Source organism: Saimiri boliviensis, chromosome 1, assembly GCF_048565385.1.
Source record: "Saimiri boliviensis isolate mSaiBol1 chromosome 1, mSaiBol1.pri, whole genome shotgun sequence".
Taxonomy (NCBI): Eukaryota; Metazoa; Chordata; class Mammalia; order Primates; family Cebidae; genus Saimiri; species Saimiri boliviensis.
This window is the reverse complement of record NC_133449.1, coordinates 183,646,673-183,664,503: the sequence shown is the minus strand read 5'-3', so window position 1 is coordinate 183,664,503 and position 17,831 is coordinate 183,646,673. Positions and strand designations below refer to the sequence as shown.

General features: G+C 38.1%; 1 protein-coding gene and 1 pseudogene across 5 annotated transcripts in view; one reads left to right on the top strand and one right to left on the bottom strand.

The window, feature by feature from the left end:
- Positions 1–932: 932 nt before the first annotated feature.
- LOC141581820 (U2 spliceosomal RNA) lies at positions 933–1,067 on the bottom strand (annotated as a pseudogene).
- A 13,445-nt stretch (positions 1,068–14,512) lies between these two features.
- The window catches only part of GRAMD2B (GRAM domain containing 2B), a 114,572-nt gene continuing 111,253 nt past the window's right edge, over positions 14,513–17,831 (top strand). For 4 of the 5 annotated variants that reach the window (XM_010339290.3, XM_074382022.1, XM_010339276.3 and 1 more), the window contains exon 1: positions 14,513–14,761. In XM_010339290.3, coding sequence (XP_010337592.1) covers positions 14,637–14,761 — 125 coding nt within the window. In that variant the 5' untranslated portion in view covers positions 14,513–14,636. The remainder of the gene's footprint in view (positions 14,762–17,831) is intronic. The other variant, XM_010339270.3, reaches the window with a different exon arrangement.

The window sequence follows — 17,831 nt, the reverse complement described above, 5'->3', positions numbered from 1 at the left end:
CAAAACAACTGTAGTTGACACCTCGTTATCTGATCCTGCCCCTATTTGCTTCCCAAATCAACCTAACTTCCATGTTGCTGAAGTGGCTAGGATCCCAATTTAACATTCTCCCTGCCACCACTCTACCACTCAACCACACTTCTGTCCACGGGATAAAACCCTGAGCCTAGAATTCATAACCTACATAATTAGGCTCTGCCTGACTTAGGAGAAGTAGAGAAATATTTAACCGTTGGCCCCCATACCCCACTGATCAAGGATTGTTCCCGGACATTCATACCTCTGGGCATGTGCCATGGCCTAGAAATTCCCTTACAGAACTGAAGAAACACCTGAAGTGTTAGATGAAGCACTGGAAGTGAGACAGTGTCAGCTAGAAATAAGTGGAAGCCTGCAGAAAATTGTCCAGTATAATCACAGCTGAAATCAGAGGGCCAGTCAAGCGTTTGTGAATCCACAAGCCAGCTGTAACTGCTGCTCCCTTAGGTCATACATCAAGATTCATTTCCTTAGGAAGCCATAGAAAGTCTGATATAAAAGTTCTCCTAGGAAGTGCCCAGGCATCCTGGAGCTCCTAAGGTGTTTATGCAAACCCTGGATCTCCATAAATCATCTTTTCAGACAATGTTATCTCGGTTGCATTTATCTGTGGACTATGTCTTCCCAGGACAAACTTACAAGACAATCAAACAACTCCTCTAAAACCACCTGATATAATATTGTTTTATAAGAGAACAACCCAAGGAGCCTCTATAACCCCAAGTGATCAAAATTTAAATCAAAAAGAAATTGACATGTGCTTCTTGATTTGATGCAGTGAAAAGAACACAAGCTAATGCTTGTGGTGATCTTACCAAAGACACCAAACCTGAATTTAATCAGGAAGAAACATTAGAAAACTCAAATTAAGGAATATTCTAAAAAAGTAAATGTCCAGTACGCCTCAAATTTATTGAAAGGAAAAAAAAAAGAGACCAAGGAACTGTTCGATTGGAGAAACTAAGGAAACGTTATAGTCACAGTATAAAATACTACACTTGATCTTAGCCAAAAGGCCGAGAAGCGATAGTCACAGTATAAAATACAACATGGCCCTTGGGTTGAATTGCAGCCTAGAAAGACAGCTGAAAATGTTGAACAAGGTCTGTGGATGAAGTCGTCACATTGTATTAATGTTAGTTTTCTAATTTTGATAATTATACTATAGTTCGATCTGGATGAATGACAAGAATTCTTTGTTTGCAACTTTTAAATCATCAAGTAACTCCTGTTTGAGTTCAAAATGAGAAGTTAAAAAGTTTAAGTTGTTAAAGTCAATGGATAGAAGATAATGAGCAATTGGAAGACGACACCTGAAATTAGATTACAAATGACGTTCGTCACGTTTAGTTGGATATTGGCTGATTTGAGCATTGATTTGCCTCATGAGTTTGGGGCTATACCACTCCACCACCACCTCCCCCCCACCCCCCCGTTCACACCCACACACATCATTTTGACTTGAATTAAGTCACTTAATTCTTAGAGAAACTTCTAAAGTGTTGCTCACAGTTCTCTTTGATTTTACAATATAAATATACTGTATAAATATTTTTACTGGGGGAAAAAAAGAGCGAGTATCATAAAAACAATAAAAAGCTAACTTCCAAAGAGTTTTGAGTTTCAAAATCAGCAAAAACAGAATCACCTGGGAAGCTTTAAAGAAAAAAAACCACCCTGATGCCCAAGTCTCACAGGAAGCCTATAGAATCAGAATGTATAGGTGTGGGGTATTTTTACAAGTTCTGTGCAACTCTGAAGCATACTGTTTGAGAACCACCATTTAAGAAAGTGACTGGTCTCTAAACTCAGATTCATTATCCACTAGATGGTGCCAGCAATGTAAAGATGGAACATTCTGGTACAATATCGATTTTCCTTTGAGTATACAGTGTGTTCATTTTCCTTCTTACCCACTTTCCCTTCCACCTCTCCCCAACTTCTAGGAAAGGGTTACATCACAGCAAAATAGACATCTTTGTTCGGTGTCAGTTTAGCAGCTTCTTGGATTTTGGTTGTAGCAGACAGGCTTGTTCTGAAAGGATCTTAGGAGGTTGTGTCAGTACTCTCCCTCAGGATTTTACTTTCTCCGTACAGATATTTAGAAAAGAAAAATCCACTGTAAGTGGGGGCCTTATTGGCAATGAGTAATTGGATAAGAAAGAATGGGGTAACCAGTTCCTAAAAGCTGTATTTAGCCATTTGTGGTTTTGATTCCTGTCCTTTCCCAGAAACCATGACTTCAGGAACGTACCAAAACTAGTTGGCATGTTATATCAGTAAATTAATAAATCACATTGTAAAATAGTATCAGTTTACTCTTAAACTACACTGCCTCAATGGTATTTGACAATTTCTTTAACTGTTTCATCCTTTCTTTATCCTGTTAAGAGTTTTGTACATTAAAAAGCCCTGTGCAGATGATAATCTCATGTCAGAGTTTTTCTGAAGAGTCTATGTTCGAAATCTGCTCCAAGGCATTGCATTTATCCTCACGTATGTTTATTTTAAAATGTGTATTGAATAGAAATGGCTGAAAAGCCAAGCAAGGCAAATGACATTGGATTAATCCTTGCCTTAGCCTCTTTGTGCTGCTATAACAAAGTACCTGAGGCTGGGCAATTCATGAAAAAACAAAAATTAATTTTCTCACCATTCTGGAGGCTGGGAAAGATCAGGGCGCTGGCATCTGGTGTGGGCTTTTTGGCCAAATCCTCGCACAGGAAGAGGAAGAGAGGCAAGCTAACTAAATGGGTCATGAAGCCTCTTTTATAAGGACCTTAATCACACTAATGAGGGAGAAGCCCTCGTGGCCTCATCAACTCTTAAAGGCTTCACTTGTTATTATCACACTGGCAACCCCTGAATTTTAAAGGAAAAACATTTAAACCATACCAATCCTACAAATATCTATTGAGAAACTATATGTACCAGGCACTGTGACACACACTGGTGTAGGGATACTGGATTGAACAAAGCAAAAAAAAAAAAAAAAAAAAATATATATATATATATATATATATACTCTCATGAATTTGCATTCTAGCTGTGAGAAATGTACAGGAAAAAAATGATAAAGTGATAACTCTTACTTAAGAAAGCAGAGAGATGTAATAGTTTCTGCACAAGCTGGGACTCTTTTTGACATTGTAGTCAGCGGAGGCTCCCTGAGAAGGTGACGTCTGAGTTGAAATTGAATGATAACAAGAAAAGCCAGAACTCAAGCTATATAGTCAGAGGGCAGAGTAGGTGCAAAGATCCAGGGGTAGAAACAAGCCTGGTATGTTGCACATTAGGAAGAAAGCCAATGTAAGGAGCTAAATGAGGTTGGTGATGTGGGCAAAGACCTGAGCAGGACCAGAGGTTGCAATTTAGTGAAATAGAAAATTAGGAGATTTTAAAGGGAAGAGTAACATAGTTTTTTTTCTTTTTCTTATTTTTGCTTTTTTAATTTTTTTTTAAAGATCATCCTGGCTCCTGAGTGTAGAGGTGACACAAGTAAAGAGAGAGCAATTGAAATACTGCTGCCATGGTCTAGATATACCAGACGGCAGCTTTGACTAGTAATATGAATACCAGTGGTGAGAAGCAGTGAAATTCTGGATGTGTTCTGAAGGCATAGCTGATAAGATTTCTTGATGGACTGCATGTGGGGAACAAGGCATGAGAGAAATCAACAACACCTAAATTGCTGTTTGATCAGCCAGGTGGATGAGGAAGTCCTTTACTGAGAAGGTATATTAGTCTGTTCTTACACTGCTAATAAAGACATACCCGAGAGTGGGTAATTTATAAGGGAAACAGTTTTAATTGACTCACAGTTCCACATGGCTGGGGAGGCCTCACAATCATGGTGGAAGGCAAATGAGGAACAAAGTAAAATCTTACATGGTGGCAGGCAAGACAGCGTGTGCATGGGAACTCCCATTTACAAAACCATCAGCTCTCCTGAGACTGATTTGCTACCACGAGAACAGCATGAGGGAATCTGCCTTTAAGATTCAATTATCTCCACCTGGCCCTGCTTTTGACATGTGGGGATTATTACAATTCAATTCGAGATTTGGGTGGAGACACAGCCAAACCATATCAGAAGGGTAAAATGGGACAAGAACAATTCTGGAGGAGAGCTGTGAATAAAATTCTACTTTGGTCACATAAGTTTGAGATGTTTATTTAATAGGGAGAAGTAAAAGGGGAATTATAAGACTTGGGCATCATTAGCATATAAAAAGCATTTAAAGCTATAGAATGAATATATCACTGAGAGAATATGGAGATAGAGGAGTATCTAGGACTGATCCCTAGATACTCCTTACTCTACATTGATGTTGCATTGTTACTCTCACAATAAGGCTTCAGTGATTTTTCTTATTTATTTATTTTAAAAAGGGCTCACTCTGTTGCGCAGCCTGGAGTGCAATGGTGTGATCATAGCTCATGGCAGCCTTGAACTCCTGGACTCAAGTGATCCTTCCACCTCGGCCTGCCAAGTAGCTGGGTCAATCATTATTTTTGTTTAAGTGATGTGGTTAAAATCAATATTGGTAAGGTGAGAATACTACTACTTCATACACTTATTGCAAGGAGTAAATAAGAGATACGTATAAAATATCTAAGACATTGCCTGGCAGAGTAGGCAATCAATAAAATATTACCTTTTCTTCCCCTATTTCCTTCCTTGGTGAAAGTGGACTCTGCAGTAAATTGCAATAAAACTAAAATTTCTCCATCAGCTCAGATGTCTTTCCACCCAGAGAAAGTCTTAAGAATTATCTGCCTCTGCATTTCCAAAAGGAGATTCTTCCTAGAGGAGGTTAACGGTTTTCCATGATCTCTATTAGGTTGATAAAGTTGAATCAATTTCTTGAATGCAGACCTTCACAGAGACCTCTAACGGCCAGAAATTGTGTGCAATATTTCCCAACTTCCACACAGGCTAGAGAAATTGTCCACAGACCACAATTTAGGAAAGCATTCATTTACCCCAAGCCCCCACTTTACATATAAGAAAACTGAGGCAAAGGAGATAAGTGTAAAGTTCCACAACTAGTAGTGTTCTGACACCAACCATGGATCTCTCTTTTCTAGAATATTCCATCACTATTATGTAACTTATTATTACTAACATTACCCCAACTTTCCCATCAGCCTTTCCTTCTGAGTAACCTACTTCTGCTCTTTCCCTAAAAGGTGACTTTAAGAGGCATCTATACAGGGCTTTCAGGTAGATAAGATGCCTAGAGAAAGCAGTCAAGTGCCTCTGTCTGAAACAGAACCCCTGTGGTTTATAAAGAGTTGCCTATAAGAATGACTTTGTTACATATTCATAACATGGAGTAGGAGGCAGATTTTTTCCTTCAAAAAAAAAAAGGCACAAATTGAATAATCAAACTGTTACGGTATTTATGGCCTCATATCCAATAATATGTGTGACCTTGGATACATCCACCTGATGTAAAATCTCTGAACTTTCATTTATCTGGCTGTTAAGAAAGGCCGTAAAATGGCAGTTAATACTTTTTAAACCTTTGACCTGTAATGCAAAGTTTCTAAATCAGCAGAAAGTATCTTTGAAGAGTTAAGCAGGAAAGAGAAAAAAAGAGCTTTGCCAAGTGCCTTTTCTCATCACCATTTCACAGAGAAGAAAACTGGACTACACGGGCACTAAACCCTTAGCACATCCAAGGGCCCTTAACATGTTAGGCAACAGGCAAGATTGGCAGCCAGGTGTGTCTCACACGAAAGGTGTATTACCCCGTCAGTGAAAAAGCCCGGAGTGCAGTCATTAGAAGGGTGAGAAGGGCTTCCAGAAGACCTGAGAGGCGCCGGGTGGTGAGTACTACTCCAGGCTTTGCCTGGTGACCACGGAGGGAAGTGGAAGTATGGAAGGAGAAATGGGAGGTGAAGTGGGATTGTGGTGGCAGCAGTTTGTAGCATTAACAAATACAGTCTTTAGAGCTTTAATAGATATCATCTACATCTACCCTACTCTAAAGCTAGCTGCCTTTCCTATTTCTCATGATAGCGGGCCTCTAAAGCTTATCAAGCTTTGATCAGGAAGATCCACTGTATTGCCTAAGTTCCTCCTGCTGACCTACTGAACCTGAAGACCCTCTCAAAATTATTCTCATTTAGCTCAAGCAGTTGGCAACAGTTAAAATGTAATTGCCCCTGGGGCTATTATCATCTTACTAAATTAGTGACTTGGATACAGGATCCGAAGCAGTTAGCTATTGCTGTGTAGAAATCCATCTCAAAGCCTCAGTTTGAAACAACTATTTATTATTTTTCACAAGTCTACAGATTGTCAGGTAGTTCTGCTGATCTAGATCAGTTAGATTTTGGCTGAGCTCACTCCTGTGTCTGTGGTGACTCGCCAGGTCACTGGGGAGCTGGGTGGTCTTTGGCAGCCAGAATGACTCAGCTCTGTGCCATGTGGACTCATGTGGGGGTTGCCTCTAATTCAGTCATGTAGTCATGGTGACCACAGAGAAGCCAGAGGAGTAGAAACCCACGAGGCTTCTTGAGGTCTAGACTCAGAAACGTCAGAACATCACTTCTGCCACATTTTGTTTGCCAAAGCAAGTAACAAGACCAGCCCAACTTAGAGTGGGCAAAACTACAAAGCTATAAAGCAAAGGTTATGGATATACAGAGGCCATTAATGTAGCTGGGATTAGCAATGCACTCAATCTATCACAACCTGAGGGCAAATTTTGATTGAAAGGATAGGAAAGGGGCCAGGTGCAGTGGTTCACATCTGTAATCTCAACATTTTGGGAGGCTTAGGCGGGCAGATCACTTGAGGTCAGGAGTTCGAGACCAGCCTGGCCAACATGACAAAACACCGTCTCTACTAAAAATACAAAAATTAGCCAGGTGTGGTGGTGCATGCCTGTAATCCCAGCTACTCTGGAGACTGAGGCAGGAGAATTGCTTGAACCTGGGAGTTGGAGGTTGCAGTGAGCCAAGATTGTGCCACTGCACTCCAGCTGGGCAACAAAGCAAGACTCTGTCTCAAAAAACAAGCAAGCAAGCAAGGAAGGAAGGAAGGAAGGAAGGAAGGAAGGGAGAAAGGGAGGGAGGGAGGGAGGGAAGGAGGGAGAGGGGAAAGGAGGGAGGGGGAGGGAAAGAAAGAAAAAGAAAGGAAAGGAAGAAAGAGAGAAAGAAGAAAAGAGAAAGAAAGAAAGAAAGGGAAAGAAAGAAAGAGTGGAAGGAAGGAAGGGATAGGAAGGAAGGATAGGAAAGGAAAAATAGAGACTATAAGTTGTTTGCTTTCTAAAAATCTTTTGCATGAGTTTCTCTTGTTCTATTACCTAGTCTTGAACTCAAGCAAATTGTACTCTTCCTTCTCATTTGTAAATCTTTACCTTAGTATTTCCTATGCAAGTAAATCAGCTCTTAATGTACATTTTGTTTTACCATAGTCTTAAAGTGAATTAAGTACCTAAAACTAATTCTTTGAGTTCAGCCAATCAGGTTTTTGTTTGATAGAATTTAAAAAAGAAAGAAAAACTTTAACATCCTTTCATTATTCTTCTAATTAATGAGCAACGTTACTGTCTGCATTAGTGACAAGGTAGAACAGCTAAAAAGAAGGAAGTTTGAAAGAGATCAACTTCTCTGTGAATGTGCTTTCCAGCATGACAGGTTTATCATCATTAAATATTCATTGAATCCACACAGTGAGAAAAGAATCATGATGAGTATGACACAAAACATATTCTAAAGAGAAATATATATTCTGATTACAGAAAGCACATATGAGACACGGGTGATAAGACACTGATCATACCATTCAATAGTGAATACCAAAGTTGTGTTGAGTTTGTTTAATTTATGTAATGAATAGTTATGAGCTCGTAGGACAACTGAGGACCATTTAGGGTGAATTATGGTGCAGCCTTTGAGGTAACACACAATCATTGTCTCCTAAAGTGAAGAAAGGCATCAAGCTTGGGGAAAGACATACATCATCATGAGTAAAGGGTCAGTAATGTGACTCCAAGTCAACATCAAGATAAGATGAAGCTTTTAAGGCAAAGACATCATTAGATGTAACATTATCTTAAAAGTCACATAGAATGTTTCGGTGGTCATTTGCTGTCTCACACCTGTGGGTTTCAAATGTGGCTGGTCCCGTCTCTCCAAGCAGAATCTGAAAGAGAAAGCTTCCGTGATAGCACTTGAGAGGGAAGAGTGGGCCAATTGGCTCAAAGAGCTGCTGTTGGGCAGATCTGGTGTAAATACAAAGTTCCTTCCTGGTACTCCCCAGTTTCTTGAAGATCAGCTGGCCTCTAGAAGACGACAAGAAGAAAGCAAGCCCTAAAAGCAAAGAGGAGCATACAGCAAACATTCCAAACACAGCTCATGCCCTGGAAGAGTATGTTCCAAGGGAGAGAAGTGAAGCCCGTGGATCCAGACCTGGAATTGTAAGTGACAGGTCTCAGACCTGGAAAGACCACTCGGGAGTAGAGTGTGGCTTCTGCAGTGGAAAAGACCTTTTGGTATCTTAAGAACAGAGTGAATCCATATGGAGAATGTCTTTGGTTGCCCACTGGGGGCGTTTTCCTTATTTGTCATCAGGGGCTTGAGCAAAAGCAAGAATCATCCCACATACTGCAGTGTCCTCAGAAACCTCTGAAACAAGTACATTTTGCTTATAGATGTATTGCATAAAACTGGAAGTTTGAGGTTTATCATGTCACTCAAGCTGTAAAGGGAAATTCAAGTGGAGAGGACAATGAGCAATGCTAGGAGTGGTTTGAAAGGTACAGTTGCAATCTAAGACTCAATGTGTTCAGGAGAACTCAGTATTTCCCCTTTCAACTCAGGGAAACTAGGATTGTAAGATACTTACATCAAGTCACACTTGCCGTGTCAACTCTCTACATCTCGGTTTTAAGTTCCTTTTAATCTAGAAAGTTAGGTTTGGGTTTGGGTTAGGTTTTATGAGTTCCTTGTAAGCAGGCACTATGGGTTAGGTTTTTTGTATTTTGGGGTTTTCTTTTTTACTTTAAATTTTGTACAACTACTGGCAGAGTAACAAGTATATGTAGAGCTATCTAATTTGTTTAAAAATTCCTCTATCATTCTGACTGTAAGTGTTTTAAAATTCCTCAAGTAATCCTGTCTTCAAAGAATAAATAATTGTATTGGAGGGTTTCTAGGCTTAGCCCACAGCTGGGGCAATAAATAGAATGTCTTCAGAAAGACACGTGGAGGGTACGCATAAACACTGTGAAGACATTGTGTGTGAGGCATGATGGGAACTGAAAACATAAAGTATACATGGGTGAGAAGATTAGGATCTCTTTTCCTTTCAGGGAAAGAGCCTGGGCTTTGGATTCTGCAAACCTGCATTGGAATCCCAGTTCTGCTACCATTTAACTGAATGTGTCAACTAGGAAAAGAAACAGTTTCTCTTGAGTTTCAGTTTTCTTATTTCCAAAATGGTAAAAAAACAAATCTATTTCCTAGCATTATTAGGAGGATTGAGTAAGTTTCTACATGTAAAATGCCAGATATATAGAAAGTGCACAACAAATAAATTTCCTCTGCTCTTCATCTTCCATTCCTGAAAATCCTGAATTTGGCCTGACCTTGCTACACTTCACTGTTTTAAAAAATTGCAGAATGAATGCTAAATTGAAGAAATATGTATAATCAACAGCAACACAGATAAAGTATTATATAATAGTATATGAGACTTTCACTGTACCTGTCTTTAAGTTCATGTACCTGCCTTCTAAATGCCTTAAGATTTTGTTGACAATCATCATTATTAGTGTTCTTTGTTGTTGCCATAATTACAAACAGGTGAAGTAAACAACTACCTAGAAAATCATGATTTCAGGATTATCAAGAAGAATTAAGGAAAAGTATCAAAAGTCCTGGCCTTGGACTTACATAGACATACATAAAAAAGGATAAAAATACAAGATCTTCAAAAGGACAAGAGATGATCAAATGAATTAATTCTGAATAAGTTTCTATTTATATTGTTTAAAATAGTTATCAAGAAATAAACACTAACATTTATGGTTAATTAATTTCCAACAAAGTGTGCAAGATAATCCAATGGGAAAAGAATAGCATTTTCAACAATAGTGCCAGGACAATATTCAAAGAATGAAGTTGGACCCCACCTTACAACATACACAAATATTAATTCAAATTAGATCATAGATTTTATACTTACATAACACTTAAAACCATAAAAATCTTAATAAACATATGAGTAAATAATCATTGGGTTGAGCGATTATTTCTTAGGCATAACACCAAATCACAAGTGATAAAAGAGAAGATTGATAAATTGGACTCTACCAAAACGAAAAGCTTTCTTTGGTGCTTCAAAGGGGACACTATGAAGAAAGTGAAATGACATCCTATGAAATGAGAGACTATACTTGCAAATCATATATTTTAAGGAACTTGTAGCCACAATATATAAAGCATACAAGTCAGTAACAAAAAGACAACTCAATTTTAAAATGGGACAAAGGATTTGAATGGATTTTTCTCCAAAGAGAATATACAAATGGCCAATAAAGACATCCAAAGATGCTCGGCATCATTAGTCATTAGGAAAATGCAAGTCAAAACCACAATACGACACCACTTACACCACTCGAATGGCCGTATCAAAAACAAAAACAAAAAGAAGTATCGGCAAGCATGTGGAGAAACTGATCCATTGCTGGTCAGAAATGTAAAATGTTACAACCATTTTAGAAAACAGTTTGGCAGTTTCTCAAAAAGTTAAATATAGCAATTTCACTCCTAGATATATAATCAAGAGAATTGAAAACATGTGTTTGCACCAAAACTTGTACACAAATGTCTATAACAGCATTATTTTTAATAGCCAAAAAGTGGAAACAATTCAAATCTCCATCAACTAAATAATGGATAAATACAATGTGGTATATCCATACAACAGAATATTTTTGGTCACCAAATGAGACGAACTTTGAAAACAGTGTAGGTGAAAGACGACAGTCACAAAAGATCACAGGCAGTATGATCCCATTTATATATGAAATGTCCAGAATAGGTGCTTTCTCTATATATATAGATAACATGAGAAATGTCTCATCTCTAAAAAGAGAAGGTAAATTAGTAGGTTGGTGGTTGCCTAGGGCAGAATGGAAGAAGAAAATAGGGTGGACGGGGAGGGACTGCTCTCAGGTACAAGGTTTCTTTTGAGTGATGAAACTTCTAAAGTTAGATGGTGGTGATGGTTGCACAATTCTGTAAATGTACTAAAACCACTGAATTATACACTGAACATGTGAACTTTGTGTTATATAAATTATATTTTAATAAAACTTCTTTTAAAACTCCAAAAAGATAGTTACTTTAAATAAGACCTTATGATTTTATGATAAATTTGGTGAAAATAAATATAAAATTTGTTAAATGCTTATTAAGTTCCAGGCAATATTTAAAGTCTTTACAAATATTAGTTAATGTACATTTTTTTTTTTTTTTTTTTTTGAGACGGAGTTTCGCTCTTGTTACCCAGGCTGGAGTGCAATGGCACGATCTCGGCTCACCGCAACCTCCGCCTCCTGGGTTCAGGCAATTCTCCTGCCTCAGCCTCCTGAGTAGCTGGGATTACAGGCACGCACCACCATGCCCAGCTAATTTTTTGTATTTTTAGTAGAGACGGGGTTTCACCATGTTGACCGGGATGGTCTCGATCTCTCGACCTCGTGATCCACCCGCCTCGGCCTCCCAAAGTGCTGGGATTACAGGCTTGAGCCACCGCGCCCGGCAGTTAATGTACTTTCTTAACAAATCTATTTGGTAGGTACTGTTATTCCCATTTTACAGATTAGAAAACTAAAACAGAGAGATTTTCAAATCTCCCAGCTATTAAGCAGCATGGTAAGTATACAAACAGAAAGAGTCTGCAGTTTTTAAACAAAGTATGTACTGAGTCTGGATCTAATTGCAAACCATGGGGAGGAAATTCCTGAAATTCAGAGAATTGTGGAAATTTTGAAATATTATAATTGAATTAATGAAGGAACCTAATAGCGCTAATGCCTCTGAGTACACTTTATGTAATTACTTCACACAATAGCAGTAGAAAATGAAAGTGTAGGTTGTAGGATCGCTTTCCCCTCTTGTCCCGTACAAAGACAATATTTAACACAGGTGGGCTGTTGCTGGTATGTTTTCATTCTCTCAAGAGTCACAACAGGGTGGAATTCTACAAAGCAGCATGGTGTAAAGAGGGTCTAGATTATTAGATCAGGAGTGAAACATGAATCAGGAGGCAACCCTAGCTCTGCCAGTAACTATTCAGGTAACCTATCCCCTCCAGTGATAGATCTATAACAGAAAGTATTGTAAGTACATGCATTCTAACAGTTCCATTGGTTCTAAAACCTCATCCTCTCTATGTTCTATCACCTAGTTTCTGGACTAATCTCAAAAACATCTTGACCAGTGGTATGTTTATTCCCAAACAAATCTTTCTGAGATCTGTTTCATAAAGTTCTCCAAATATGCCTTTGATTCCACTATTCTGGCCCCTGGTGCTCCAGCTGTGGGAGGGGAACAGAGAAGAGATGTCTGTTGCTCACTTTGAAGGGTAAGGCCTCTTGAAAATAATGACCATATTTAGTGAATATTGGGTCTACTTTCACAATTACCAAATGATTTTCATAATCCTTTAGAGTGAAGCATAATTTTGATGATGATAAAGTATTCATCGTGATTATTTATGGGGGCTGAGGATTACAGATGATTTTTTTTCTTCTTTATATTTTATTTTCAAAATGTTTGCAATGAGTATACATTTGTTTTGTAAACCAAAACAACAGTGTATTTTAAGAACCTTAGGGCACAAAGTTGTGAGCTGGTCATAACTTTCACTAGTGTTGAATGGAGTCATATAAGTGAAAGATATGATTTGCTTTTCTCAGTGGGACATCAGCTTGTTGTGTACAAGGAAAAGAAACTCCCATGCAGGTTGTTGCTATTATATGAGGTATGGTGACTGGTTTAATTCAGCATTTTAGTATAACAGCTTATTTAGTGTCTCCAACAGGATTTCAACACAATTTCAGCACAGAGATAAGAGAGGAAAGAGAAATATAGATCCCGCTCTGTTAAGGAAGGAGAGGGAGGAAAGCTGTGGGCAGCGCACCATCAGAACTTCAGCATGAGGGTGCTCAGCAGTACTAGGGTGACCACCTGCCTCAGTTTGCCCAGCACTAAAAACTTCCTGGAATTTAAGGCAGTGCTTAAACCAACAAAACCCGGCACAAACCAGGATAAGTTGGCCCTTTTAGGCACCAGGAGAATATTGTCCAAAATAATATAATGTCACTGAAAGACTCACTTTGTCTAATTTCGAAAGTGTTCTGAGGGTTAGTAACAGCACACAGAGCAGCACAGACCTGCTCCTGCCAGGTTATCATCAGTTGGTTAGAGTAAAATGCTAATGAGCCCAAGGCTAAAGGTTTGGTTTGATTTCCCAGGAAACTTTGCTCTCTTCCGCAAGCAGAAACTGTGTACTTTTCTTAAGCCAGCCATTCTGCAGTGTTGCTGACTAATGGCAAGGGGAACAAGGAGAAAGAGCATAGCTCCCGTGGAATAAATCCTTCACTGGTGCTAGTAATGAGGGTGGATGGACACTGATGTTTTCTTTGTGCATGAACATTTGTCACATGAAGAAGCTCATTTTCTGAACTTATATGTTAGCACAATGCATGTCTAGGTAACGATAATGACACATACCTGCAAATCTCTGTTACATATCCTCCTATGTATTTCATCCCAATCCTGTGAAATCAGCATGACAGATATCAAACAGAGCAGAGTTAGGATCACCTCTGGTTGCCCAACCAGCAAGCAACAGAGACAAACTCAAACTCTCACCTCCTGTTTGTTAGTTTGCATTTGTTGTTGTTGTTTGGGGACAAGTCACAGCCTTCCGTAACCCAGCAAAACATGCAAACTGAATGTTGAGATTCCCTCCACTTTGTGCATATCACTTCCATAAGAACTCCAGAATGCCTGGGGTCCGAAGGGCCAGGGAATGCGGCCTTAAAACTGCTGTGCATCCTGTAAAACACTGACTGCAACACGCACAGTGGGCTGGTTATTTCCTGTGTGGGTACAGGCATAAAGCACATCCACATTTCTCACCCTGGTGGTCAGGCTCCGGTGGTTAGAAAGAGCATCCTGCTTTTAATGTTCAGATGCTGCCAGCCTCTCCACCTCATTGCTTTGTTTTCTTTAGGTGTTTACTTTTCCATGCTTTTCTGACTAAATTCAGATTTAGTGGTGTTCATCTGAGTGAACTCAAAGTTGAATTTCCCAAACATGTTTATTTCTTCTTTAGAGCAAATATAGGTAGGATGAAAACCACCCTGTATCACACTGACGGGTTACTCATTAACTGACTTTTAAAAAAAAAATAGCCTCAGCTAGACTAGGAGTCATGTGAAGAAAGAGCTTCCTGCAGTGCAAGGACTGTGCAAAGCTGAAACGCAGAGATTTTTGTATTATTTGGGAGACTCAGAAATGAGCTTTTAAGGTTATTCCTTGACTTGGGGATTGATGAGCGCACAATGGTGAAGAAAAGGCTGCCTTCCAGTGACACGGTGTTCCGGTTTGAGACTCCGGACAGCCCACCGAAGGCCAACGTGGAGGCCTCACGCAGCTCCACAGACAGCCCCAGCTCAGTGTTCCTCAGGTGGGTACAGCCTGGGCCCGGCCATCCCCGTCTGTCCCCCTGGTGACCTCAGCTACCCAACTGGTGTTCCTTGGAGAGCTCCTTTCTCATTCCCAGAGGGAGGGATCCGCCATGGGAGGAGGTGTAGCCTAGGCATCCCGACCAGTGGATCTGAAGGCGGTATGTAATAAAGGATGTGATCTTCTGAGCAAATAGAACTATTACTACTATTAAGGGAAAGTAATTTTTAGTGCCTTCTTTAGTACTTTCTTAATACTGAATAACTGGCCACTATGCAATTCCTCAATTCTTGACTTACTCTCAGATTCATAGGACATGAAAACAAATCATTGAACCCCAAATCTACTTTGGTATCAAAATTACATGAACTACTATTAAAATAATTATTAATAAAATATTAAGATAATTGCCTTCTTTTTGCCTTTCCAATTTAAATTTAAAATAGCACCAACTGTGCTCTGGTTCAAGTATTTACTGCATAGTGATTTATAGCAGTTTCGGCCAATTCAGAACATATTCATTTTAGCTGTAAACACCAATATCCAAATCAACACATTAATATTCATATCAACACCAGTCTAATAATTACTTTTTTAATGAACATTTGTTTTTCAATGCTTTATTCATTTTGTCTCACTATAATTATCTAGAAAATTTTAGAATGTAAAAATTAAGAATAAGTGGAAATTACATATTCAAAAAGTTTTTCATCCAATTTTCATGTAAACTTTAAGGTAGCATTCATGTAAACTTCTCAGAATAACCCCCACACCCAAACTTTAATTTTTTACAGCACCATATCCAGAAATTCAAGAGTTAAACATAATCATTATTTTATTTTTTAATTGTTTTAAATCATTTATACAATACATACTTTAAATTACAGCTTTTAAAAATTTAATAGAGAACAAAGAAATTCCATTGTATTTAATTGCATTCACATATCAGAATGTCAGGTTATGAAAATAAATTACTTTTAAAAAGAAGTTTTAGAAACCAAAAAAGTGAATGTGTGCAAATTATTTCTTAATATATCTACTTTCAAGTTACTTAATTTTTCTATCTATTATTAAAATGAGTCTATCTTACTTGCATTAGTAGCTGAGCAAGGGTATAATTCTGTGACTTAAAATGTAAAACTTAGGCAAACAAAGACAGACAAAGAGAAAAAATAAAATGTAAAACTCATGCATTATTTTTCTATTTTGCTGACCTTCTAGTGACTCTCGAATTGCTTTGTCTGTGGAATCCACTCCTTAAGTAGACTGTCATGCAAATTCTTTGGAGCTCAAGCTCTAACTAGGAAAAATTAAATTAAAATATATCAACAAACAAATGAGTATTAAATACAAAATATATAAAGTATAATTGAAATAAAATAAATATGACTTTCATAATTATAGACAAATAGAATAAAAGTAAAATAAAACCTGCATCAACCTAAATTCAAGCCTCTTGCGAAAAAAGCCCTAGCCTATGTCACCTGCATATTTGAGTATTCAGTATCAAATTTCTATGTTAGCATCTATAAGTGGTTTTTAAAAATATGTATTGGAACCATCCTATAAACACTTGGGGTATCTCTAAATAGTTCAGGCATTGAAGGACTTTTAGTCTAGTTGAAAGATCTATTTACTGTATTGTGTAGAAAATCATTGAAAATAATTTGTAGAAGCATTCAGGCATACATTGGTTAAATCTTTGAGTCAAAAATAAGACCAAGTAAACAGTTCCCTTTACCTTCTAAATAAATATTGAGGATTTATGTGGCTGTTTTAGTATCACATTATCCTTTCCATGAACTAGAGATAATAAAATGTACTGGCATATCAACAAGCCACTTCAAATAGGCACAGATACAATTTACACAGTGGTTTTATTCAGTCACTCAATTCAACAAAATTTATTGAGTAACTATTATATGCCAGGCTATGTAGAAGACACAGAGGTTATAATCATGAGTGAGATAGACTTAGTCCCTGCTCTCATAAAGATTATTAGTTTAATGTTGAAGACAGGCAAAAAACAATGAATGAATGTATATGTACATACATAAATACATAATTGAAAAATTAATATGTGTTATAGGAAACAAGTCGAAGCTGAGGCAGAGAATAAGATAGAGAAAACTAATTTAGATGGGGTGGTAAGTAAAGGACTCTCCAAGGAAGTGGTATTTAGACTGACTTAGAACCAATCATCGTAAGACTGAGAAGAAATATGGTTTTCCTGCAGCTGGTAAGATAGGGAAGAAGTCTTGGAGGAACCTGGGGAGAGTGGCACCCATGAAATCAGAGAGATCCACAGATGATGAGGGGGGTTAGCATTCTATTCTAATTGTGACAGGAAGCCACTGAGGATTTAGAATAGGAAAGTGTCTTAATGTGACGTTTGCTTGAAAAGAGCACTCTGGCCCACTTGTGGGTTATTTCCCATTGTCTGAGCATTCAAGCAAGGCTACATCTTGCCCATGTCTGCTGGTACACTGTGGAGGAGCGTCTCTAAGGCACACGCCTAAGAGAGGAATTGCTCATCATGGATTATGAACATGATTAAGTTTCCGTGATAATGTCATTCTGTTTTCCAAGGCTCTGTGTCGTTTATGCTACCACCGGCAGTTGTTCTGCTGCCTCAGCAACACTGGAATTGTCTGGCTTTTTAATTTTTTCAGTCTGGAAGGTGTGAAATGGTAACTCCACGTGCTTTTAATATATGTTTAACTAAGAGGCGTCTTCTCAAAATGTTTAGTGTTCTTTTTCATTTTCTTTTCTATAAAATGCCTGCTTATGAATTTATAACCCTTTTGGGGGAAAGAGGTCACTATCTTTTTTTTCTTTTGAGATAGTTTTTTAAAATACTCCAGCAGACACTAATCTTCTGTTAGTTACGTGTGTTGCAAATATTCTATTCCAACATGTGACTTGTCTGTTTACACTATTATGTCTGAGTTCTTATTTTGTCAATTTATTATTTTCTTTTTGATTCGTTTATGACTTATTTAAGAAATCCTTCCATACCCTGAGGTCATAAGAATGCTCTTACGTATTTTCTACTAAAAGTATGTTTTCCT